This window comes from Hypomesus nipponensis, chromosome 21 (assembly GCF_054491055.1).
Source record: "Hypomesus nipponensis isolate SF chromosome 21, ASM5449105v1, whole genome shotgun sequence".
Classification (NCBI taxonomy): domain Eukaryota; kingdom Metazoa; phylum Chordata; class Actinopteri; order Osmeriformes; family Osmeridae; genus Hypomesus; species Hypomesus nipponensis.
Window position 1 is genome coordinate 1,025,001 of NC_140381.1, and position 23,400 is coordinate 1,048,400.

A 23,400-nucleotide genomic window follows, 5' to 3' on the forward strand; every position below is an offset into this window, starting at 1 on the left:
GGTGGAGAAAGATGCAAGGATGGGAGAGCCCCAGACTAGGTAAGAGAAGACAAGTTTAAGCTCGCGGACTCTGGCCAGTCAACGCGAACGCCAACAGCAGAATGAGCAGAGAGGAAGAGAGAGAGGAGGGGGTTTCTACATAGGGCTGAAACTTTTCTGCAAAGAAACAAGAAGTGAAGAGAGAGGGGGGAGAAGGTTTGCTTCCGCAAAATAAGGAAGCGAGGGAGGAGACCAAAAGGTTCACTTCAGCAGAAACAGGGAGGAGTGGAGGGAGGAACAGCCAGTTCTGAAAAAGAAAAAAAGAAAGAAAAAAACAAGGGAGCGAGGGTTTAAGAGGGAGCAGCAAAAAGAGGAACAGGGGAGGGTAAGTAGGTTTAGGGGGAGGGTAAGTAGGTTGAGGGGGAGGGTAAGTAGGTTGAGGGGGAGGTGGAAAAAAAAGAGAAAAAGCTGTGGGTGAAGAAACAGAAGTCTCTTTTTTCTGTCTCTTCTGTGCCACTAGATGCCAGTAATCACTTCCTGGTGTAGAGGTGCGCACGCACGCACACACACACGCACACACACACAGAGACAGTGTTGTAGTGTAAATGGTTTATTTTGTATTTCATGTACATGACAGAGATCCCTCCTGAGTCTGCGATGGCCCACCATGACACTCCCTGGGTTGAGCATGTCAGCACGTCTACGACAACATCTTGTCTGGGAAACTATGACTCCACAATATTTCTTATTCATAACTTCAATCACTTTTAATCAGTGGTTAGAAAAACAAACAAAAATAGGTCCCAATACTCTTTCAAACAGTTTCAAACCCTCTCAATGTTCTAGAACAGTTTCAAACAGTCTCAACATTCTAGAACAGTTTCAAACCCTCTCAATGTTCTAGAACAGTTTCAAACTGTCTCAATGTCATTGAACAGTTTCAAACTGTCTCAACATTCAAGAGCAGTTTCAAACTGTCTCCAACCAGACATGCTTACAGACCAGGTAGAATCGCTCAGTGGGGCTTTGGTTCCTCACCACACACCCCGGCGCACATACACACACCACAGCACAAGTGTGTGGGTGGGGGAGGGGCCGAGTTAGGTTGTTAGTAACATCAGAGGGCTCGTTAACCTGTGACCCTTCATTTTTTTTATTTATAAACAAACAACAAAACAATAACAGTGATGTCACCCAGCTGGTCAGTTCTGAGAGGTTGAGAGAGTGTGTGTGTGTGGTTAGTTTGTATGTGGTGTGTTTGCATGTAGTGCACGCGTGTAGTGTGTCTGTGTCTTTGTACTGTGTGTAGGCTGTGTGTGTGTTGTGGTCAGTGCTTTAGCAGACACTTTAGCATGGTGAAACTGGCCGCATCATTAGGGAGGAGGGGAGAGGAGGCAGTGTGGTTCCTTCATTAGTTGATCACATGATGCGGAGTCCCTGGATAGAAGCTTCTAGACTCTGGAGAGAGAAACACACAACATGGAGTTAGCATGGGGGTGTGTGGAGTGTGTGTGTATATATATATATATATATATATATATATGTATATATATTTGTGTGTGGAGTGTGTGTACCTTGAAGTCCCAGATGGTCATGGCTCCATCTATGCCCGTAGTGCAGAACTTACGACAGTCTCTCTTATCTCCTTCATATATAGACACTTGGCTGAGGGGGGCACACACAGAACCAGTGACACTCACAAATCAACTTCTAATTCTGAACTGCAGGGTGTGTGTGTGTGTGTCCTACGTGATGCTGTTCTGGTGCAGGGTGTCCAGGGTGGTGTGCGTCTTACGTGATGCTGTTCTGGTGCAGGGTGTGTGTGTGCGTCTTACGTGATGCTGTTCTGGTGCAGGGTGTCCAGGGCGGTGTTGCGCTCCTCGCTCGAGGCTCTCTTGTCCATGTTCCTGAAGCGCTCCATGGCTGAGATGTTCCTCTGGGCCGCCTGCTTTGGCTGGTCCAGCCTGCACACCAGCACCACGGCCCCCCCCCCCGCCTCGCAGCGGAACAGCATGGGGCAGCAGTCGTGACCCTGCGCACACACACACACACACACACACTGTTAGACATGATACATCGGTAGCTTATTTTAAAGTGAAAGACATGGTGCGTAAGCTGGTTATATAGAGAAAACAGAGATGGAGAGAGACAGTGTGTGTGTGTGTGTGTGGGGGTCTTACCGCTGCTACAACACTGTTCTCCGACACGAAGATCACACTGAGAAGAGGCAGGAACTCAGTCTTCAGCTGAGAGGGTCTGGTCTCACACACACACACACACACAGACAGTTAGACTTCCATATCACCTTGAACTCCATTCTGTACTGACTCCAACCCCCTCCTCCACACCCCACACCTGTAGACCCCCTCCTCCACACCCCACACCTGTAGACCCCCTCCTCCACACCCCACACCTGTAGACCCCCTCCTCCACACCCCACACCTGTAGACCCCCTCCTCCACACCCCACACCTGTAGACCCCCTCCTCCACACCCCACACCTGTAGACCCCCTCCTCCACACCCCACACCTGTAGACCCCCCATGCACACTCACATGGCCCCCTTGGCGCTGTCCACCATGGTGAGGGTGCTGTCGTGACTGACCCAGGCCAGGCGGTTCCCCGAGGAGGAGAAGGACACTGAGTGTACCCAGCCCCCGCCCCCACCGGCCCCCCCAGCACCCCCGAACTCCGCCAGCACCGCCCCGAACGGCATCTTACTGCCCCAGGGGGTGGGGCCTGGCTTCTCCTCCACCTCCTTGATGTAGGCTGAGAACACCCTGGGGGGGAGGAGGGAGGGAGGGAGGGAGGGAGGGAGGGAGGGAGGGAGGGAGGGAGGGAGGGAGGGAGGGAGGGAGGGAGGGAGGGAGGGAGGGAGGGAGGGAGGGAGGGAGGGAGGGAGGGAGGGAGGGAGGGAGGGAGGGAGGGAGGGAGGGAGGGAGGGAGGGAACAATAAACATTCCCAAATAAGCAAGTCCAATAGGTTTCATGACTCACAATCTCAACACCCTTCTTCCCCCTACCTCCCCTACCACCCCCCTCTCTCTACCTGCATTTGAAGTCACAGGATCCAGCAGCCAGCAGCACATTGTTGGGGTGCCAGTCCAGACTGAGGATGGTCGAGCGAATCGGCTTCTTGATGTGTTTGCTCACCCACCTGACACACACAAAGTAAACATACTGTGGTGAAACACAGCACAATGTAATCCCTGTTTTCATCTATCCCTCCATCCATCCACCCCTCCCTCCTTCTATCCATTCTCTTTTCAAACAATCCATCTGTCCTCCCTCCCCCCCCTCCTCCCTCACCAGTCGTTCTCAGACTCAAAGTAGCAGACTGAGATGAGCCGGGCTCCGCTGCCCACAGCAAACTTGTTCTCCAGGGGCGACCAGCGGACAAAGGTGGCGGCCCTGTTGATCCTGAGGATGACCAGGGTAGGCTTCCACACGCCCTCCTTCAGGGACCACACATAGGCATTCCTGTCCGCCCCGCATGTCACGATGCGATCGCTCTTGGGGGCCCAGTCGATGCCTGGGGGTGGGGGTGGGGGGCAAGAGGGAGGAGGAGGAGGGGGTAAGAGGGAGGAGGAGGAGGGGGCAAGAGGGAGGAGGAGGAGGGGGCAAGAGGGAGGAGGAGGAGGGGGCAAGAGGGAGGAGGAGGAGGGGGCAAGAGGGAGGAGGAGGAGGGGGTAAGAGGGAGGAGGAGGAGGGGGTAAGAGGGAGGAGGAGGAGGGGGTAAGAGGGAGGAGGAGGAGGGGGTAAGAGGGAGGACGAGGAGGGGGTAAGAGGGAGGAGGAGGAGGGGGTAAAAGGGAGGAGGAGGAGGGGGCAAGAGGGAGGAGGAGGAGGGGGCAAGAGGGAGGAGGAGGAGGGGGCAAGAGGGAGGAGGAGGAGGGGGCAAGAGGGAGGAGGAGGAGGGGGCAAGAGGGAGGAGGAGGAGGGGGTAAGAGGGAGGAGGAGGAGGGGGTAAGAGGGAGGAGGAGGAGGGGGTAAGAGGGAGGAGGAGGAGGGGGTAAGAGTGAGGAGGAGGAGGGGGTAAGAGGGAGGAGGAGGTAAGAGGGAGGAGGAGGTAAGAGGGAGGAGGAGGAGGGGGTAAGAGGGAGGAGGAGGGGGTAAGAGGGAGGAGGAGGAGGGGGTAAGAGGGAGGAGGAGGAGGGGGTAAGAGGGAGGAGGGGGAGGGGGTAAGAGGGGTGAAGAGGAGGGAGAGAGAGGGTAGGATGGAGAAAGGGATGCATGGTTAATGTACACCTTTACAACAGCCAGTGTGTAGCTGGTCACAGAGTAAGACACACACATAAACAGTGACACTCTCACACACACCCAGAAGGACACACTCTCACAGTACCTGTGATGTGGCCATTGTGCTCCTTCAGCTCGTGGTTCTTCACCCACTGGTTTCCAGCCTTCTTATAAATATGAACCTCATGGTTGTTGGGACTGATGGCGATTTCTACACAGGAGGACACACAGACTTTAGTTCTACACAGGACGAAAGACAGGCTTTATCCAAATATAGAAAGGACAACAGACAATCAAGGATCACAAGCAAATAGTTGTAACATTATTTTGGTGATCAATCAAGAAACGGTCTGTTGCCTACTTACAGGCACGGTGCAAAATATCCACATCTACCAGCTTAATATAACTAACGTTACTTATATTATTATAATATATAACTTACAATACCATTACACCATCTGGGTAGGCGAGTCTAGAGATTCTGCAGGGATTTAAGACAAGAAACTGCACTCTCATTCATCCATGAACACCACACAATTTACCAGACGCGGTTCAACTAGTTTGACCGGCGGCTGTGTTACCGGGAGGTATTAACGTGTCTTACGGCTGCGGTCCCGGTTCCAGGCGTGACATGTTATGGGCTCGAGCAGGAACTGTTGCAGGGACATGTTGGGTGTGGCCGGTGGCGGACGAGTTACCCTGGGGCGAGACACAGAGAGACCCTGATGACTGACTGGCTGGCTAGGATGACGAGGCTAGCTAACGTAACGCTAACACTTGGCTACCCTGGTTAGCATCCTGGTTCACACACATACGGTTGTCAAGCTCGCCAATAAAATGTATTCATTAAGTGCGTCTCTGCAACAAGGGAGACACTTTAGTCTAAACACGTTAACAGCTACAGTAGGTGAAGCTCAAAAGATTAGTTTGCTGGCTTTAGCATCTGCCACAACGAATACCTACACTTGTAGCTACAACTAGCCAGATAGCTGGCTAACGCTAGCTAACTAGATGGGTACTGCGGTAAATTATGCAGGACCTAGCTAGTCTGGCTAGCTAACATGTTTCGCCGGCAAAGCAATTACCTAAAAGCTATTAAATCTTAAATAGCGTTTTTTTTTTCATTTCCAAAATGGAAATATTGCAAATGTTAACTGATACAACATTTCTCCAATAAACAAACATTTGGAGACGAAACATGCCAAATAATGTTTTTTCTCGTTCGCCGTAAAATCCAGGCCTTATCGAGGAATTCCATCCTGCGACTTCTCTACGGTCCTACACCGGCTCCAGAGGCACTGCCAGATACGTTATGCTAACTCACCTTAGATTTGACAGATAGCTAAGTCAAGATTTTTCTTTTCCTCCGTCTAAATGTGGAATCGACTGCTTGTCTAGTGCAGCAGGCTAAATAATGGACTTGAATTCGTGGACTCTGGGCAGTCGACACGAATTCGTCCAGGAATGGCGGGGGGATGTCAAGAAAACCAGGAAACGACGACGAGGCTCTTTCGGCGGTGAGCTGACGGTAAAACGTCTACCTGTAGCTACGTCCGTAAGCTTAGCATGCAGCTAGCGAGCTCGCAGGTTACACACACTCAGACTGGAATGTCAAGCGACTGCCCGGTGCAGTAGTGTTGTGTTCAGACACCTGCCTCTGGTGGCAGAGTAGGGCAAGTGCAATAATGAAATCACAATCCTTTCGTTCAAAGACGCAGTGTAGGGGGGTTTGGTAAAGGGGGGAAATTGAGCCATAACGGGTTTCCAAAAAAACAACCATCCGAAATGGTTAAGGAAATTAATGGTGAGATCTGTCAGGCACAGTTAGCTGATCCAGGCAAAGAAACAAATAACGTTTAATAATTGCGTGGGGCCTATGATATTGCATCTTGCGCGTGAACTCTTTACATGACACATTCAAATAAAACGTTTCTCACGTGGAGAAATGCATTTAATTAAAGGCTGAAGATGTACAGAAATATCTCCAGTTAATCCCATCACGCACACACGCACTCTGTCATCCCTGTCACACTCCACATTCGCGCGCATCTATTTGAGACCATGTGCGTAATGGTCTTTGAAATAGGCCTAATAGACACGCACTTCATTCACTTCCACGCGCGGGTTTTAGCGGGGAGCAGCCCCACGCCCCCTCCGGTTTGAGGATTAAATCCAAGGCATTTCAAAGCTCCGCGTGATTTCTAACGTCACAGTTATCATGGAAGTTTTAGTGCAAGGGGCTCCAAAGTCAGGAACGACCCTGCATGGATGACAATGCCGCGGATCATTTGATGCTGTCCAGTAACAACTCTCCCTATATGCCGTTCTCTTTCTTCTTACAATTCACGAGCAAAACCGAATTTCTGTCCTACCTGATTCTCTGCATCGTAAAAATGCCGTTTATTCCTCCTGTATCTATCACGCGCCAGCGTTCGGTTTCCGTACCAGCAGTCTCCGGGAGAGGCAGGATCGTTAGCGGGACACCGTCGGCCGTTAAGATAACCACCACCAAGATTCCGCGCGATGACAAGCCCAGCTCGGTGAAGGACCGTCTGACATCTAACTTGAAGCAGTTCGGAAGAAAGAGCCAACCGAGGAGTCGCGTGCCCACCGGGAAGTCCTCGGCGGCGCTCCGCGTGGAGGGCAGGAACCCTTGGCTACCGTCACAGAGAGTGACATACACGTTACCCAAAAGCTGGAGCGGTGGCAGCAGCTTCCTCGCGTCTAGCTCGGGGGACTCTGTCCCGCAGACGCAGCGGAGAAGTGGCGGGGGGCACGGCTTCTCAAGAGGCTCTCCGGAGGCGAGGGACCCAGAACCGGAGCGGAAGGAGACACGTTTTACGCTCACGCTCACCCCAGAGGCGGTTCTCCTCCTGCAGAGGCGGAGCGCAGAGAAGTACCGAGCCGTCAGGGACAACACCAACACCGTCACGCTCGTGGACCCTACCCGGAGAAGAAAGGAGAATACCGTCGCCAAACGGACTCCCGGACCGGGACCACGAGGGATTAGCGTACCGAGCACTCAGACCAACAACGTTGGTCTACCGGGAGACATTAGCTCCATGGTGAAGATTTCGCTACTGAATGATCGGCATAAGTACGACGATGTGGAATACGAGGAGGAGGAGAACGCGCTCGACGAGCGCGTGGTGCTGAAGTGCACCGAGTGGCTCCGTGGGCTCGAAAGCGCACCGGTGGCGCTCTGTACCATGGACAAGAGCGCAAGCTTAAAAGGATTCTGAAGAAAAGGGATATTTGGACACTTTTGTATAGGCTAGACGGACTAATGCGCGCGTGCCATCATGGACAAAACGCTCACATATTTAAGTTTGTATTTTGGGGTTTGTAAAGATTGTTGTCTTATCTATTGCGCTCGCGTGTGTTCAACAGCACCCATGCATCCAGTTTACCTGTGCGCACCGCTGAGACGTGGGTGACATAGAAACCAGTGGCACGCTCTGGCCAGAAATAGTTTGCACTTGTCACGAGGATAATGATCAGGAGTAGAACACTTTAGTAGTCACGACCTACGTACCGTAGGGGACATTACCGCCCAAAATGTTATTTATATATAGCTTGTTATCTGTGTTGTGACAACAGCGTTGCTGACTAAAGGCACGCTGTTGATGTGACTTCTCAGATATACCGGTAAGCAGCTTTAAAGTTGCACTCTGGTTCACGAGCGTAGAACGGTAATTCCTGCTCTGACACAAGCTGATGGGCTTAGCGGCTCATCTACTCAGAGTCGAGGAAATACACGGTCAAGACGAGCGTTGTGCACCCAACCGGGCTTGTTTGATATTTGCAGTGATATCGATAACGACTCTCCCATTTAAACTTTGATCTTTAATAGTTTTAAATAAACAACAACAATAAAAAAGGATACACATCACTCAGGAAACTGGTTTGATACAATTACCTACATGTCACTATTAGCATGATGTGATTACAGAAGATCTTTCTACTGGAAACATTAATCTGTTGATCGATGAACGTATTGGCTTTATAATAACAGCAAAATTATAATAAGCAGATACAACCATTTGAAAACACAGATTTTGATGTTTCATATTTAGATTTTGATGGATGAGTTGTTGATGAAGTAAATGTAAATAAATCTATTGATTTGGTATATTGATATGTTGTTTCTATGGAATTAATCCAGTCACACACACACACACAACATACACACACACACAAATACACACCAGACACCACACATACACACACACATACACACCAGACACCACACATACACATACACACCAGACACCACACATACACACACACATACACACCAGACACCACACATACACACACACATACACACCAGACACACCAGACACACACACACACAGCCCCCCCCCCCCCCCCCCCCCCCCCCCCCCGGAGTGTCACTTCCAGCGGTTGACCCTGCGGAGCTGCACGTAGGCCAGGCCCATGCAGACTGACATGATGCCCAGCAGGGCCACCTGGTTCCTCCAGAACCCCCAGGGGCTGTAGTCGATCCCCTGCAGCTCCAGGTACACTTCCCCCGGGAGGCTGCAGTCACACAGGGTCACAGGGTCACACAGGGTCACACAGGGTCAACACAGGGTCAACACAGGGTCACAGGGTCAACACAAGGTCACAGGGTCAACAAAGAGTCACAGGGTCAACACAGGGTCACACAGGGTCACACAGGGTCACAGGGTCACACAGAGTCACAGGGTCACACGGGGTCACACAGGGTCACAGGGTCACACAGGGTCACAGGGTCACACAGAGTCACAGGGTCACACAGGGTCACACAGGGTCACACAGAGTGTCACAGGGTCACAGGGTCACAGGGTCACACAGGGTCACACAGGGTCACAGGGTCACACAGGTTCACAGAGTCACACAGGGTCACAGGGTCACAGGGTCACAGGGTCACACAGGGTCACCACAGGGTCACAGGGTCACAGGGTCACACAGGGTCACACAGGGTCACAGGGTCACACAGAGTCACACAGAGTCACACAGGGTCACACAGGGTCACACAGGGTCACCACAGGGTCACACAGGTTCACAGAGTCACACAGGGTCACAGGGTCACACAGGGTCACACAGAGTCACACAGGGTCAACACAGGGTCACAGGGTCACACAGGGTCACACAGGGTCACACAGGGTCACAGGGTCACACAGGGTCACACAGGGAGGGGTGGGGGAGATGTGTTTTTGTGCATGTGTGTACTCACATTGTGTTATTACTGGAGAATACCAGTCCTGTCATTTCATTTATGGTAACCGCCTGAAGAGAGAGAAAGGGAGAGAAGAGGAAGGAAAAGATATATATGAGGTGATGAACAATCTTTCTTCTCCTACCCCCCTCCCCCCCCCCCCCTTACATCCAGTCCGTATCTGAATATGCTGATCCACTGTAGCCATGACAACCAGCTGAGCATGGCGTTCAGGTTGACCAGGAACCCTCCAAATACCTGAAGACACAAGCACATGAGGGGGTTTGAGCGTGTATATGTGTGTGTATATATGTGTGAGTGTGTGTGTGTATAGGTGTATGTGTGTGTGTCACCATCATGAAGACAAAGGGCAGGGCGATGAGGATGTTGGCCATGGCGAAGGTGGAGGTGGAGGCGGAGACTAGGAAGGCCAGACTCACTCCTGATAGGCTGACCAGGGACATGGTCAAGGCAAACAACAGGAAGGACGTGAAGGCTGGCTTCAGACCTGGGGGGGAGGAGTGGGGAGGAGGGAGGGGGAGGTGGAGGGAGGAGTGGGGAGGAGGGAGGGGGAGGACGGGGAGGAGGGGGAGGGTTGGAAGGAGAAATGGGGAAGGATTTAAGAATTTGAAATAAAAAACTGATATACAGGTACTGTGAGTGAGTGTGTATCTATGGTGTGTCTATGGTGTGTGTCTATGGTGTGTGTCTATGGTGTGTGTCCGGGTTGTGTGTATATGGTGTGTGTCTATGGTGTGTGTCTATGGTGTGTGTCCAGGTTGTGTGTATATGGTGTGTGGTGTGTGTGTGTGTGTGTTACCCATCATGTAGTAAGCAATGGCAGAGAAAACGAAGATGGGGATGATTCTGTTAGGGATGAGGTCAGCGAAGATCTTAGAGAGGAAGTACACAGATGTACGATAATACCCACTGGAGTTCTCATGTCTGTAACACACACACACATACACACACACACACACATACACACACACACACACACACACACATACACACACACACACACACACCACAAATACACATAAGTTGCAGAATTACTTAGAGAAGACTGCCACAATAATAGCTTCAGCCTCCCTCTCTTCCCCTTCTCCCCCTCCTCCCCTCCTCCCCCCTCCCTCCCTCCCTCCCTCCCTCCCTCCCTCCCTCCCTCCCTCCCTCCCTCCCTCCCTCCCTCCCTCCCTCCCTCCCTCCCTCCCTCCCTCCCTCCCTCCCTCCCTCCCCTCCCTCCCCCTCCTCCCTCCCCCTCCTCTCTCCCCCTCCTCCCCATTCTCCCCCTCCTCCCCCTCCTCCCCCTCCCTCCCCCTCCCTCCCCCTCACATGAAGAGTGCCCTCTCGTTGATGAACAGCTCCACAGCAGACAGGTTTCCAAACACCATGTTGATAATGAGGAAGAAGAACGCTCCGATCCTGAGGAGGGAGGGAGGGAGGGAGGGAGGGAGGGAGGGAGGGAGGGAGGGAGGGAGGGAGGGAGGGAGGGAGGGAGGGAGGGAGGGAGGGAGGGAGGGAGGGAGGGAGGGAGGGAGGGAGGGAGGGGAGATTGAAAGAGGGCAGAGAGATTACATTATCTGATGCTGTGTTACTCTGGGGTTGAAGGACACTACAGATCTGTTCTGAGATAGTCAGGTGTGTGTACCTGTTCTGAGATAGTCAGGTGTGTGTACCTGTTGTTCTGAGATAGACAGGTGTGTGTACCTGTTCTGAGATAGTCAGGTGTGTGTACCTGTTCTGAGATAGACAGGTGTGTGTACCTGTTTTGAGATAGACAGGTGTGTGTACCTGTTCTGAGATAGTCAGGTGTGTGTACCTGTTCTGAGATAGTCAGGTGTGTGTACCTGTTCTGAGATAGACAGGTGTGTGTACCTGTTCTGAGATAGTCAGGTGTGTGTACCTGTTCTGACATAGTCAGGTGTGTGTACCTGTTCTGAGATAGACAGGTGTGTGTACCTGTTCTGCAGGGCCTCAGGTGTGTGTACCTGTTCTGAGATAGTCAGGTGTGTGTACCTGTTCTGAGATAGTCAGGTGTGTGTACCTGTTCTGAGATAGTCAGGTGTGTGTACCTGTTCTGAGATAGTCAGGTGTGTGTACCTGTTCTGAGATAGTCAGGTGTGTGTACCTGTTCTGAGATAGTCAGGTGTGTGTACCTGTTCTGAGATAGTCAGGTGTGTGTACCTGTTCTGAGATAGTCAGGTGTGTGTACCTGTTCTGAGATAGTCAGGTGTGTGTACCTGTTCTGCAGGGCCTCAGGCAGGGTGAGGGGGAGCTGGTAGTAGATGAGTCCCACCAAAAGAGCGAAGAAGATGTTGAGAGCCATCTGAGCATAGGAGGTCTGGGGGTTCCTGAGAGAGTTCAGCACCGTCCTGCCACACACAACACGCATCTGACACACACACACACACACAGGTACACATGCACGGGTACACACACATAGGTACACATGCACACGAGAACAAACACATGTTAAACAATGTTACATCATACTCATAAACGGAATTAAAAGCAATAATGCACCCACACCCACAGCAGAGATGGTACAGTACACACATCCTTCAGTCAAGTAGAAGTACTGTTCAGATACTCATGTTTAAAAAGACTCTGGTAAAAGTTTTGGTAAAAGTGCTGACTACACTTTTTCGCTCATGTTAACGTAAAGAAGACCTTGTGATTCCTCATCAGGTAGTCATAAATGATGCTAACTTTGTTATGAAACACTTTTTTTTAAAGAGAGGGGGAGAACAGAGAAGCCTAAAACAGAGTTGATTAGAGCAGAGCAATAGTACAATAGTACAATAGTACAATAGTACAATAGTACAATAGTACAATAGTACAATAGAGTACAGTAGTCATCAAGTAGTCATAAATGATGCAAACCTTTTTCAAAATTGTTTTCAAACTTTCGAATTTGGGGGGGAAAACGTCCACACTCTGACACACACACATGCACACACACTCCCTTTATCTGACCTGGTACCAGAAGGAAGTGACATAGGCAGCCTTCTGCCCTTGACCTTTGACCTGCAGGTTGTGGCTGCTGGTCACCTGGTCCAGCTGGTCACACACTTCCTGATACAGAGAGGACTGCTGGTAACGGAGCGCTAACAGATTATTGTCTTCTGTTGAAAGAAGGTCAGAGAGAGAGAGTGTGTGTGTGTGTACCTGTGTGTCTGTGTGTGTGTATGTACCTGTGTGTGTGTGTGTGTGTGTATGTACCTGTGTGTGTGTGTGTGTGTGTGTGTGTATGTACCTGTGTGTTTGTTCTCCAAGGTTGACCGGGCCTCTCCATTAGTGATGTCCAGGAAGAAGTCAGCAGGGTTGTTGAATGGCTCACAGTGGAACCCTGCCAGAACACTTACTAATTTTATTGTGATGTCATAATCCCACACTCCACCATTCCATTATGATGTCATAATAACATCTGTCTATTATAATCAACACCCATATTGTTCATACATAAAAACATTGTCATGGAACTGTTCTGAATGTCACCTGCTCTTCTGTCCCCCCTCCCCCCTCCCTCCTCACCCAGGTCAGTAAAGTATCCCAGGGCCTTGTGGGCGTGGCCAGCGTAGACCAGCTCTCCTCGGTGCATCAGAGTCAGGAAGTCAAACTGTCTGAAGATGGAAAACCTGGGCTGGTGGATCGAGAAGATGATGGTCTTCCCTCGACGAGACAGTCTGGACAAACACACGCACACACACACACATACATATATACACACACACACACACACACACACACACACAGAGGTTAGAATGGCTGTGTGTTCATGTGTATGCACTGTGTGTGTGTATGTGCGTGTGTGTGTGTGTTACAGTATGATTTTGATGAGTAATGCTAACGTCTCCTATATCTAGCACAGGTAGAATGCTAAATACGTTTCTAAACACATCAAATGACTCTAGCTCGACTAGCTGTAGTCGGCATTAGAAGGGAAGCTTCCGAAAAAATAGCCAGAAAACTAATAGCAGTCTGGCCTATTGCTAACCCCTGTCTCGATTATCTATTTGAAAGAACTGGAAAAAGGCAGGTGCTCGATATAGGGTATGTTAGCATTGCTAATAACTGTTAGCGACAAAATCAGGTGTAGTCAGGTGGTTGAGCGGTTAGGGAATCGATCTAGTAGAAGGTTGCCGGATGATTCCCGGCTGTGCCAAATGACATTGTGTCCTTGGGCAAGGCACTTCAACCTACTTGCCTCGGGGGAATGTCCCTGTACTCACTGTAAGTTGCTCTGGATAAGAGCGTCTGCTTAATGATTAAATGTAATGGTGTGTGTGTACGTGTACATGGTGTGTGTGTGTACCTCTGGAGCAGGGTGATGATAGCTCCAGCAGTGTTGGAGTCCAGGCCGGTGGTGGGTTCGTCCAGGAACAGCAGAGAGGGGGACGTGATCAGCTCCATACCGATACTACACCTCTTCCTCTCCCCCCCAGACACCCCCCGCAGGAACTCTGTCCCTATCTACACACATGTATGTACAGTACCAGTCAAAGTTTTGGACACATTTTCCCATATATATCTTGGTGTGTGAGTGTGTGAGTGTGTGTGTGTGAGTGGGAGTGTGTACCTTGGTGTGAAGGCAGTCGTTCAGTCCCAGGTCCTGGATGATGGCGTCCACTCTACTGTGCTTCTGGGAGCTGGAGTGAGTGTTTGGGTCCAGACGCAGGTTGGCACTGAACAGCAAGTTCTCTCTCACTGAGAGAGTCCCCATGAGAATGTCATCCTGGAGCAGGGGGGAGGGGGGAGGGGGAGGGGGGGGAGGGACATGTGAGAGGAAGGAGGGTCATGGGATTGGGTCATGTGATCGGGTCATATCACCCCTCACCTGCACCACGTAGGCTGACATGAGCCTGAGGTCAGAGGTCACGACCTTCCCGTTCACCATTACACAGCCTGAACGCAGCCCTGCTGGATCCTTCCTGCCCGCAATCACATCCAGCAGCCTGCACACACACACACACACACACACACAGGCACGTATACACACACATATACACACACACACACACACATACACACACACACACACACAGGCACGTATACACACACATATACACACACACACACATACACACACACACAGGCACGTATACACACACATATACACACAGACACCAAAGGGAAAGTAGTGAGAAAGGTGACTGTGTCCTATGTACATGTGCATTTGTGTGTGTGTGAAACTCACGATGTTTTTCCACTTCCTGTGGGACCCATGATGGCGTTCATCCCTGGTCTCATAATGCCACTGGATCAGCCAATCAGACAACAACAAAACAACACACAGACCAATCACGAAAGGCCACTGACAAACATTAGCCAATCAAATGGACGTGGGAAAGTAGAGTTGACCAATGGCAGGGTGGCAGTGTGTGTAGCCAAGTACAGGTTGTGTAACATGAAACGTGAGGCCAGTTAAACTACCCTGATAGCATATCTACAATAACACGTGCACTCACATAACCATGATGCTGGAGTTTACCCTAGTGTATGGTCTAGTACCCTGCACGTATGTAGAGATGTTTATGTAAACAGTTGAGACATGCCAAAATACAGGAATTGTTTCACTCTGTCCTATCTCACTGTTGTAAATGCTTGACTTTTACTGGTTACCAGCAGACACACACACACACACACACACACACACACACACACACACACACACACATTTATATACACAAATTCATATTCACACGGTCAGACCCACCCACACACTCACACACAGACCCACCCACACATTTAGTCATTTAAGACTATTTATGAAATGTAAATTTAACAGACGCTCTTATCCAGAGCGACTTACAGTAAGTACAGGGACAGTCCCCCGAGGCAAGTAGGGTGAAGTGCCAAGGATACAATGTAATTTGGCACAGCCGGAAATTGAACTGTCAACCTTCAGATTACTAGCCCGATTCCCTAACCGCTCAGCCACCTGACTCCCACACACACACACACACACACACTCACACACCCTACCTGACATCTTTAAGGATGAGTTTGTCAGGGCCTTTCTTCCTGCAGGGGCTCCTGTTCTCCCTCACGCTGTAGTGGAGCCGGCTGAAGGTGACCGTGGGGCCCCCCTCCATGGGGCCCTCCATGGGGCCCCCGTCCCTGGGGCCCCCGTCCACACACTGCACATACACCCCCTCCTGGCAACCAGACAGCTCCATGGTGACAGAGCCAGAGGGGTGAGGAGAGAGCAAGATGTATGAAGACTGGGAGACAAGAAAATATGTGTGGAGAGAGAGAGAGAGAGAGAGAGAGAGAGAGAGAGAGAGAGAGAGAGAGAGAGAGAGAGAGAGAGAGAGAGAGAGGTGCAGAGGGGAGACTTGAGAAATAAGTGGGAATGTTGAAGGAGGACAGACAGACGGACAGATAGTCTGAAAGCTCAACTGACAGGTAGAAGAAGAACTGGACCTTCCATCAGGATCCAGTACAGGAAAATGGTATCAGCTTTGAAACAGGCTTGGTACTGTCACTCTCACCTCACCCAGCCTAACCTCTTTACAACCCCACCAGCCTATCGCCCAGGGACAAGGCAAGGGCCACGCCCAATCAAGGGGAAGGGGACGTGAACTTAGCACCTGTGGGCTGTGACCATGGCAACGGCGAGTAAAATAGTGCAGATGTGAACAGTTACCAAACATCCAGCTTCAATGACTAACTCAAATATGTGACGCCTCGTAATTATTGTTTTTTTTCTTATACTTATGTGTTTGATAACAGCTTTCATTGCTACTTTACGAACTGAAGGCCGGAGCTAGTTCACTCACTGTAACAGCACCACTGCCCTCTTCCGGTAGTTATGCGGTACTATAACAAGGTGGCTGGATGAACGTTATTCTGTGACGTTATTTTCCAGCGTCCAATTATTATCCGAAGAAGGCTCCCATGACCACGCCATATGGCGGCTGTGACCAATTGTTTTACTGTGTGGTGAGGAAGTAGGCGGGGATTCTGTAACAAGCATGGTTTTATGTTTTCAAGAAACTCCGAGGTGTTGTCATTGGAGTGTTCAGTTTGTTTGGGACCGGGTAGCTCCTTCAAAGCAGCGGCGGAAAGCTATCACGATGCGGATTTAGCTAGCTAGCTAGCAAGCAAACGACAATTGCTTATGAGTTATTCGACTGTACCACAGCGATCAGCCAATAAAATCCTTTACATCGGAGTAAGAAACGGACACAGTCTTAGACGTTATTGCACCTGAATAGATTAGTCGAAGTGCGATTATAATGGAGGAGAAGAAGGATGAGGGCGAAGCGGAGATTCAAGAACACGGCCCTGAACATTGGTTCTCGAAATGGGAGCGGCAGTGCTTGGCCGAGGCCGAACAGGACCAGCCGAGCGAGGAGGACACAGAGCAGAGCCCGCAAAAACTCTGGCATCTTTTTCAAAATTCCGCCACCGCAGTGGCACAACTATACAAAGGTCCGCATTCCTGGTTGACTTGGTTAGCTAGCCGGCAAGCTGGTTAGCATAATTGGCTATCCAATCTAGCACACTGGTGTTAGCTTGCTACCGAAGACTGGGAGGCAACAAAGGGCATTGACTAGCTACAAGCTCACTTGTGTTAGCTATTAGTTAGCTCTAGCTGGGTAGCACTGCTAGCGGTGGTACCTAGCTTAAAAGCTAGCTTCACTGTTGATTTGAATTGGCTTTGTTTCAAACGTTGATACAGACTATTTTATAGACGGCTTTATTTAACTGATGTGGTTTTAAGTGGCCTTTCCCTTTTAAGCAAATAGCTACTTTGTCACAGAAGTGCTGAAGTGTCAAGTTGTGTAGATAGCGCTAGCTAGTTTATCTGTCAGACTCGAATCTGTCACTGGCAGACTGTGCGTCGTAGGCTACAGCCTGGTCAGTAGTTGACAGCCGGCTTTGTCTGTCACTGTCAGTTGCGAGATAGGCGAATAAGTCAACCGTCTCAGAAATGTGATCACTTTGTTCTAAAGTCATAACAATTGGGCAAGTCTGGAATTCATGTTTTTTTGTTTGTTCGTTCAGACCTTTCGATAATCGGCTAACGCCTTCTAGCACTGCTCCCGAGGTACAAAATGGCGAAGCGCAGGGAGGAGTTCATATGATGAAAATAACTATTTACTATTTACGGCCAAACCCTCAATCTTATCGGTAGCGTCTGGCCTTCCTCCAGACGCACACACACACTGGAGATGGACCCAAAATTATCGACCTTGTTCACATTTGGGTGTTTATGATAATGCTGACAATATTCAGAACAAAATGGCGAGGGGATTAGCAAGCTAAGACATTTGAATAGTTATTGTACTTGAGCGAGGTTCTAGTGGGAGACGGACATACTTGGTACAAAACAGCCACCGCTGTGAAGCTAGCTAACTGAAGACATGACAAGTTTAGCGAATATTATCGTTATTCTTAAATTGCGTAGCTACTGCAAGCTAACACAAATTGTTGTTTTACTCAGCGCCAGCTGGCAACATTTGAATCTGTCTTCATATAAATAGGGTCGTGTACTCAGACAAAATGGCGTTTCGCATGCAAGCAAGTTGACATGGGATGTAAATAAACTTCACGCTAGCTAGAGAACCCCCAGAGAGAGACACCGACGCGGCCTACTTTAAAAACTAACTTGAACAACATATTTCTAGCGTCCACAATGTTCATGGAGATTCCCATGATAAAGATGGAGGGATTTGTGAAGAGGCACAGCAGATGAACTGTGCTCGGTAACGATAGTAACGGTCGTTGCCGTGTGTCTCCGCAGACCGAGTGTGCCAACAACAGCAAGGTCTGTCGCTTTGGGTTCCGTTCCAGAATGCCGCCACCGCCGTTACCAACCTGTACAAAGGTATGTCACGAGACACCGTCTGTATGAGTTTAATTGACCTGTACGAGTTAGCTATTAAAAGTTTCCCAGAGCTAAGTAACATCTCAGCTACCAGGCACAGTGTAAAGTAACCACATATCAGCTACCAGACACAGTGTAAAGTAACCACATCTCAGCTACCAGGCAGTGTAAAGTAACCACATCTCAGCTACCAGACACAGTGGAAAGTAACCACATATCAGCTACCAGACAGTGTAAAGTAACCACATCTCAGCTACCAGACAGTGTAAAGTAACCACATCTCAGCTACCAGACAGTGTAAAGTAACCACATCTCAGCTACCAGGCAGTGTAAAGTAACCACATCTCAGCTACCAGGCAGTGTAAAGTAACCACATCTCAGCTACCAGGCAGTGGAAAGTAACCACATCTCAGCTACCAGGCAGTGTAAAGTAACTACATCTCAGCTACCAGGCAGTGTAAAGTAACCACATCTCAGCTACCAGACAGTGTAAAGTAACTACATCTCTCCATCATTCTCCCTTCATTCCTTCCATCCATCCCTTTCCATTCCATTTTCCTACCCTCCCTCCCTCTCCTACCCGCCCTCTCTCTTTCCTCTGCTCCACCCCCCTTACCCCCCCCTTTAATCCCTTCCCAAACCCCTCCTGCCTCTCTCCCTCCTCCCAATCCCTCTCCTACCCTCCCTCTTTCCCCCATTCCACCCCCTCCTGCTCCCCCCCTCCTACTACCCTCCAGAGAGTGTGGAGGTTCACCAGCGTAGCTACGACCTGGGCATCCAGGTGGGCTACCAGCGCAGGAACAAGGAAGTTCTGTCCTGGTTGAAGAAGAGAAGAAGAAACATCAGGCGGGAGGACCTCATCAGCTTCCTGTGTGGCAAGGCCCCGCCCCCTCGCAATCCCAGGGCCCCGCCCAAGCTGGCCGTCATGTCTCCAAGCCGACCGTCGTCGACGGAGACGGTGTCGTCGGTGGAGACAGACCTGCAGCCGTTCAGAGAGGCCATAGCCTTGCATGGTGAGTCATTTCCAGACTTAATGCCAGTCCAAAAAACGGCAAAAGTGGAGGTACATGGCAGCAGTGATGTCATCCACTGGCGTTTTGTGCCTTGTTTTTATTTGATCATTTTAAGTGTCGGTTCAGGCACCGGAACCAATTTTATAGTATTGATTTGGCACCAGTATTGTAAAAACTCAAACGATACCCAATCGTATGGTCAAACACGATACACACACCACACACACACACTATCCACACACACAGTGTGTCTCCACTGTGTGTCCAGAGTCTGACCTGTGTGCTGTTCCCCTGCAGGCCTGAGTGGGGCGATGGCGAGCATCTCTGTCCGCTCCGGTGCCCCTGGCTCGCCCACCCACCTCCGCGACAGCTCCGCCCCCCCCGCCGGCCGCCGCAGGAACGGTCTCCATGACGTCGACCTTAACACCTTCATCTCCGAGGAGATGGCGCTGCACCTGGACACTGTCGCCGCAGCCAATCGCAAGAGGGGATCCGCCCAGTGCAGTGATGTCATCACAGACTCGCCGACTCACAAACGTAACCGGATGCTTTGAGCCACGCCCCTTTTTGACCTTTGCGCCCAAACCCCTTCCCACCCCCACCCCTCACCTCTGCTCATCAGCAGCTGATGGATGACTGGACGACGACTGGTCCTGATGCTTCAAATAAAGAAAAACTCAAATATATAAATAGCCACACCATCCTCCCCCACCCGGCCAATCACAGAGCAGGCTCCGCCCTAAGACTATGGTCTCTCCAGTGATGACATCATGATGTGGGACTCCTCCCACAGTTCTCCCTCCCCCCCTCTTCCCTGCCTCTGTCCAGGATCTCTCCAGTGTAGCTGAGATCGGCAGCACACCTGGGACCACTGAGGGAACATCCGGGGGGGGGGGGGGGGTTAGGGGGAGTGGGGGGAGAGAGAGAGGAGGGGGGTGAGAGGTTAGGGGGAGGGGGGAGAGAGAGAGGAGGGGGGTGAGAGGTTAGGGGGAGAGAGAGAGGAGTGGGGGGGGGTTAGGGGGAGTGGGGGGGGGGTTAGGGGGAGTGGGGGGGGGGGGGTTAGGGGGAGTGGGGGGGGGGGTTAGGGGGAGGGGGGGAGAGAGAGAGGAGGAGGGGGGGGTAAGAGAGGGATGATGATGATGGGGGGGGGGGGGGAGAGGGGGGAGAGAGGAGGAGGGGGACATAGAGTGGGGTTCTTAAGTGGTCGGCCCTCATAGTTACTCAAGCGCCTGACTGACCTCTCTGGTACTCCGTGTGTGTGTGTGTGTGTCAGGAAAACTGCCACTTACTGACGTGTGTGTGTGGTATGCATACTTTGTCTTTGCCTTTTGAAGAAGCTGCTATCACTGGATGTTGTTGATCAGAGAGGGTGTGTGTGTGGTTGTGTGTGTGGTTGTGTGTGTGGTTGTGTGTGTCTGTTTTGGCCGGGGTGGCTGTGTGTGTTTGTGGGGCTCCAGCACGTTTAGCACAATCTTGTTATGGATTCAATTCCGTTTTTTTATTTTTTATGCTTTCAGCCATGAACCCTCTCCCCTCTTCCAGTAATATTGTGGACTATCTAAAGTGTATATAAACATAACTGTGCTGATATGAAACACGTGGTACATATTGTAAAAACGACAAGTGAAAAAACCCATTGAGTTGTTGATGTACAATAATGATTCTGGCAGTAAATAATAATAATAATAAAAAAAAAAAGCTTTTAACTTTGAATCGACATGTTTGCTTTGTGACTTTGCTTGTGTTGAGTAAATAAGCGCTCCCTCATCTTGTACATCTTTGTCATAGACAGTGTCGGTGGGTGTCGAATTTCTTCCCGTCTCTGCAGGGGCACCCCCAGGAATTTTGGACTCTATGAACATTTTTATTTTGGGGCCCCCGACAGGACGATTCTAAGGGGCCCTGACTAACTTTCCCCCCTATACGGCGCTCCTGCGTCTGTGTTACTGTGGGGGCTGGCGCGCGGGGTAAACCGGAGACTCTTAGTTCCTCGATGTAAACCAACGTTCATGTTGCACCGTTCATCAGAGTCGGTTACGCTTAACCACCACAAGGTGGCAACACAGCCCGCATGTTTGAAAGGTGAGGAGTCCGCTTGATGTGTAGCGCGCTGGCACAGAACTTAACCCTTAACTCTGATAACAGAGTAGGAATATCTTAATTGTTTATTTTATTCTAGTTGTGAACAGGAGGAACCAGTTTGATATTGAAATCGCGCTGCACTTTAAAACAATTTGTAAGAAAAGATCTGAACTCTGAAACCGTTCCAGATCTCAAGGTTTGTTTTAAATCCTTAACTGTTGATTCGTTCTTCTGTCGTCAACATCGATCTCTAGTTCTTAGATTTTGGGGGCCTAAACTGGTATTATCTACATCGGTACACAATGTGCATGCAGTCCATTATCACACTAAATTGGTGTAGGCTATTCAATGGCAGACCATGATAAGCTCACTACGAAATCAAACTCACGAACCTTTATGTTTCAAGTGCATGTGGAACTGAATATGTCCCATTTGCAATATGCTGCAGTAATATGGCCAATTTCAAATTGTGAAATTCATTCATCCAAAATGTTAGGATTGTCATTTGAATATAAAGTGGTTTTCTTTATACATGCAGTATTTGTATTTTGCTTTGGATAAAAGCGTCTGCCAAATAAATGAAATGTGAAAATGTTAAAGTGATTGTGATACAGAGAGAGGACGCGGACTCGTCGTAGTTTGATAACCACTCGCAAGGCGCAGCTGACCGCGAGGGCTGTTTCACACGTCCGCGAGGAGCTGAGACGTCGCGGGAAGCAACAAGTGTCTGAACGTTCCAGAATACCCCCTCGAATACGGCCATCTGGACCGAGCTGATAGCGGACACACACACACGTTCATAGCCATGTTCATTCCTCCTGAACGAGATTGTTCCCGGGTGTGTGTCCATAGAGGGAGTCTTCAGAGGCAGCCAGCTGGTGATCAATGATGCTGCACCAGTTATCGCTCTCTCTCACACACACACTCACACACACACACACACACACACACACACACACACACGCACGCACGCACACACACACACAGAGAGCAATCATAATTGTTGCACCAACCTTCGCTAATTGATAGTGCACACACGCGCACGCACACACACACATACACGCACACTCAAACACACAGAGGGTGCAATCAGACAGACTGAGTATGCGTCCCAGGAGATGCGGAGGAGAGGGAGGGAGGTAGAAGAGAGGAGGATCGGGTTAAATACTCCCTGGTGACTGTTTGCAGTGCGAGACTTGGTTACACACACACACTCTCTCTCTCTCACACACACACACACACACTCTCTCACACACACACGCACGCACGCACACTCTCTCACTCCCTCCCTCCCTCTCTCTCTCTCTCTCTCTCTCTCTCTCTCTCTCTCTCTCTCGCACACACACGCACTCAAACAGGTGCTCGCGCAAACACTCACAGCAGGTGAACAGTGCGTGGTATGAATGAAATGGATGCTATTTTTGTATTTTTTTCCTCCTTTGAATATGTTCCCTTCTAAAGATCTGTTGACCCGTCTCTCTCTCTCTCTCTCTCTCTCTCTCTCTCTCTCTCTCTCTCTCTCTCTCTCTCTCTCTCTCTCTCTCTCTCTCTCTCTCTCTCTCTCTCTCTCTCTCTCCATCCCCGTGTCTCCCCCACCCTGTCGGTCTACCCCCGTCTTTTGAACACGGAAACACACACACACTCTTCAAACCAGAGCTCCCCATGCACCAGTACGTCCCCGTCTTCCACAACACTGCGAAAAAACCCAAGTGCTGATCACCATAGCAACACGTTATATATCTCCCGGCAATATTTATCCAACTCAGAGACACCAGAGTGAGGGTGGGGAAATACAAAAAAGAAAGAGATGGAGAGAGAGGAGAAATGGAGAGAGAGAGGAGATAAAGAGAGACGGAGAGAGAGAAAGAAAGAGATGGAGGAGAGAGAGAAGCAAGCGACGTGATGCAACTTCTCCATAAGGAGCGGTCATTAAATCTGCTGGTGTTACGCTTCTCATCCAGCAGGTGGCGCCAGCGCACAGCACATCTGCGGGAGCGGACAACGCAGGACTGAGACAGGAAGATACGTTAAGGGCTCAGAACTAGAT

At 50.2% G+C, this 23,400-nt stretch overlaps 5 protein-coding genes across 6 annotated transcripts in view; 2 read left to right on the top strand and 3 right to left on the bottom strand.

Moving 5' to 3' along the window:
• arpc1b (actin related protein 2/3 complex, subunit 1B) overlaps window positions 1-285 on the bottom strand; it is a 5,243-nt gene extending 4,958 nt beyond the window's left edge. The window contains exon 1 of one of the 2 annotated variants that reach the window (XM_084684847.1): window positions 1-285. This exon is cut by the window's left edge and continues 22 nt beyond it. The gene's annotated coding sequence lies outside the window, so the exon portion shown is untranslated. The other variant, XM_084684846.1, reaches the window with a different exon arrangement.
• Window positions 286-573: 288 nt separating this feature from the next.
• On the bottom strand, window positions 574-5,846 carry arpc1a (actin related protein 2/3 complex, subunit 1A). The gene is made up of 10 exons (XM_084684848.1): window positions 5,541-5,846; window positions 4,821-4,915; window positions 4,323-4,427; window positions 3,288-3,510; window positions 3,028-3,135; window positions 2,534-2,758; window positions 2,160-2,235; window positions 1,815-2,011; window positions 1,554-1,644; window positions 574-1,437 (listed from the first exon to the last, which is right to left on the bottom strand). The coding sequence occupies exons 2-10, from the start codon at window positions 4,882-4,884 to the stop codon at window positions 1,399-1,401; spliced, it is 1,128 nt and encodes a 375-aa protein (XP_084540974.1). The 5' UTR covers window positions 4,885-4,915; window positions 5,541-5,846; the 3' UTR covers window positions 574-1,398.
• Window positions 5,847-6,480: 634 nt separating this feature from the next.
• On the top strand, window positions 6,481-8,294 carry LOC146237244 (uncharacterized). Its single transcript, XM_084685802.1, has one exon. The coding sequence runs from the start codon at window positions 6,481-6,483 to the stop codon at window positions 7,456-7,458; it is 978 nt and encodes a 325-aa protein (XP_084541928.1). The 3' UTR covers window positions 7,459-8,294.
• Window positions 8,295-8,607: 313 nt separating this feature from the next.
• Window positions 8,608-15,602, bottom strand: abcg2b (ATP-binding cassette, sub-family G (WHITE), member 2b). The gene is made up of 15 exons (XM_084685084.1): window positions 15,408-15,602; window positions 14,620-14,679; window positions 14,260-14,377; window positions 14,002-14,157; window positions 13,738-13,895; window positions 12,957-13,108; window positions 12,679-12,771; window positions 12,399-12,547; window positions 11,663-11,814; window positions 10,755-10,844; window positions 10,240-10,364; window positions 9,773-9,927; window positions 9,588-9,677; window positions 9,438-9,490; window positions 8,608-8,758 (listed from the first exon to the last, which is right to left on the bottom strand). The coding sequence occupies exons 1-15, from the start codon at window positions 15,599-15,601 to the stop codon at window positions 8,611-8,613; spliced, it is 1,893 nt and encodes a 630-aa protein (XP_084541210.1). The 5' UTR covers window position 15,602; the 3' UTR covers window positions 8,608-8,610.
• Window positions 15,603-16,067: 465 nt separating this feature from the next.
• On the top strand, window positions 16,068-20,160 carry hapstr1b (HUWE1 associated protein modifying stress responses b). Its single transcript, XM_084686162.1, has 4 exons — window positions 16,068-16,859; window positions 18,175-18,258; window positions 18,996-19,271; window positions 19,569-20,160. Exons 1-4 carry the CDS (start codon window positions 16,664-16,666, stop codon window positions 19,823-19,825), a joined length of 813 nt encoding a protein of 270 aa, XP_084542288.1. The 5' UTR covers window positions 16,068-16,663; the 3' UTR covers window positions 19,826-20,160.
• The last annotated feature ends 3,240 nt before the right edge of the window (window positions 20,161-23,400 follow it).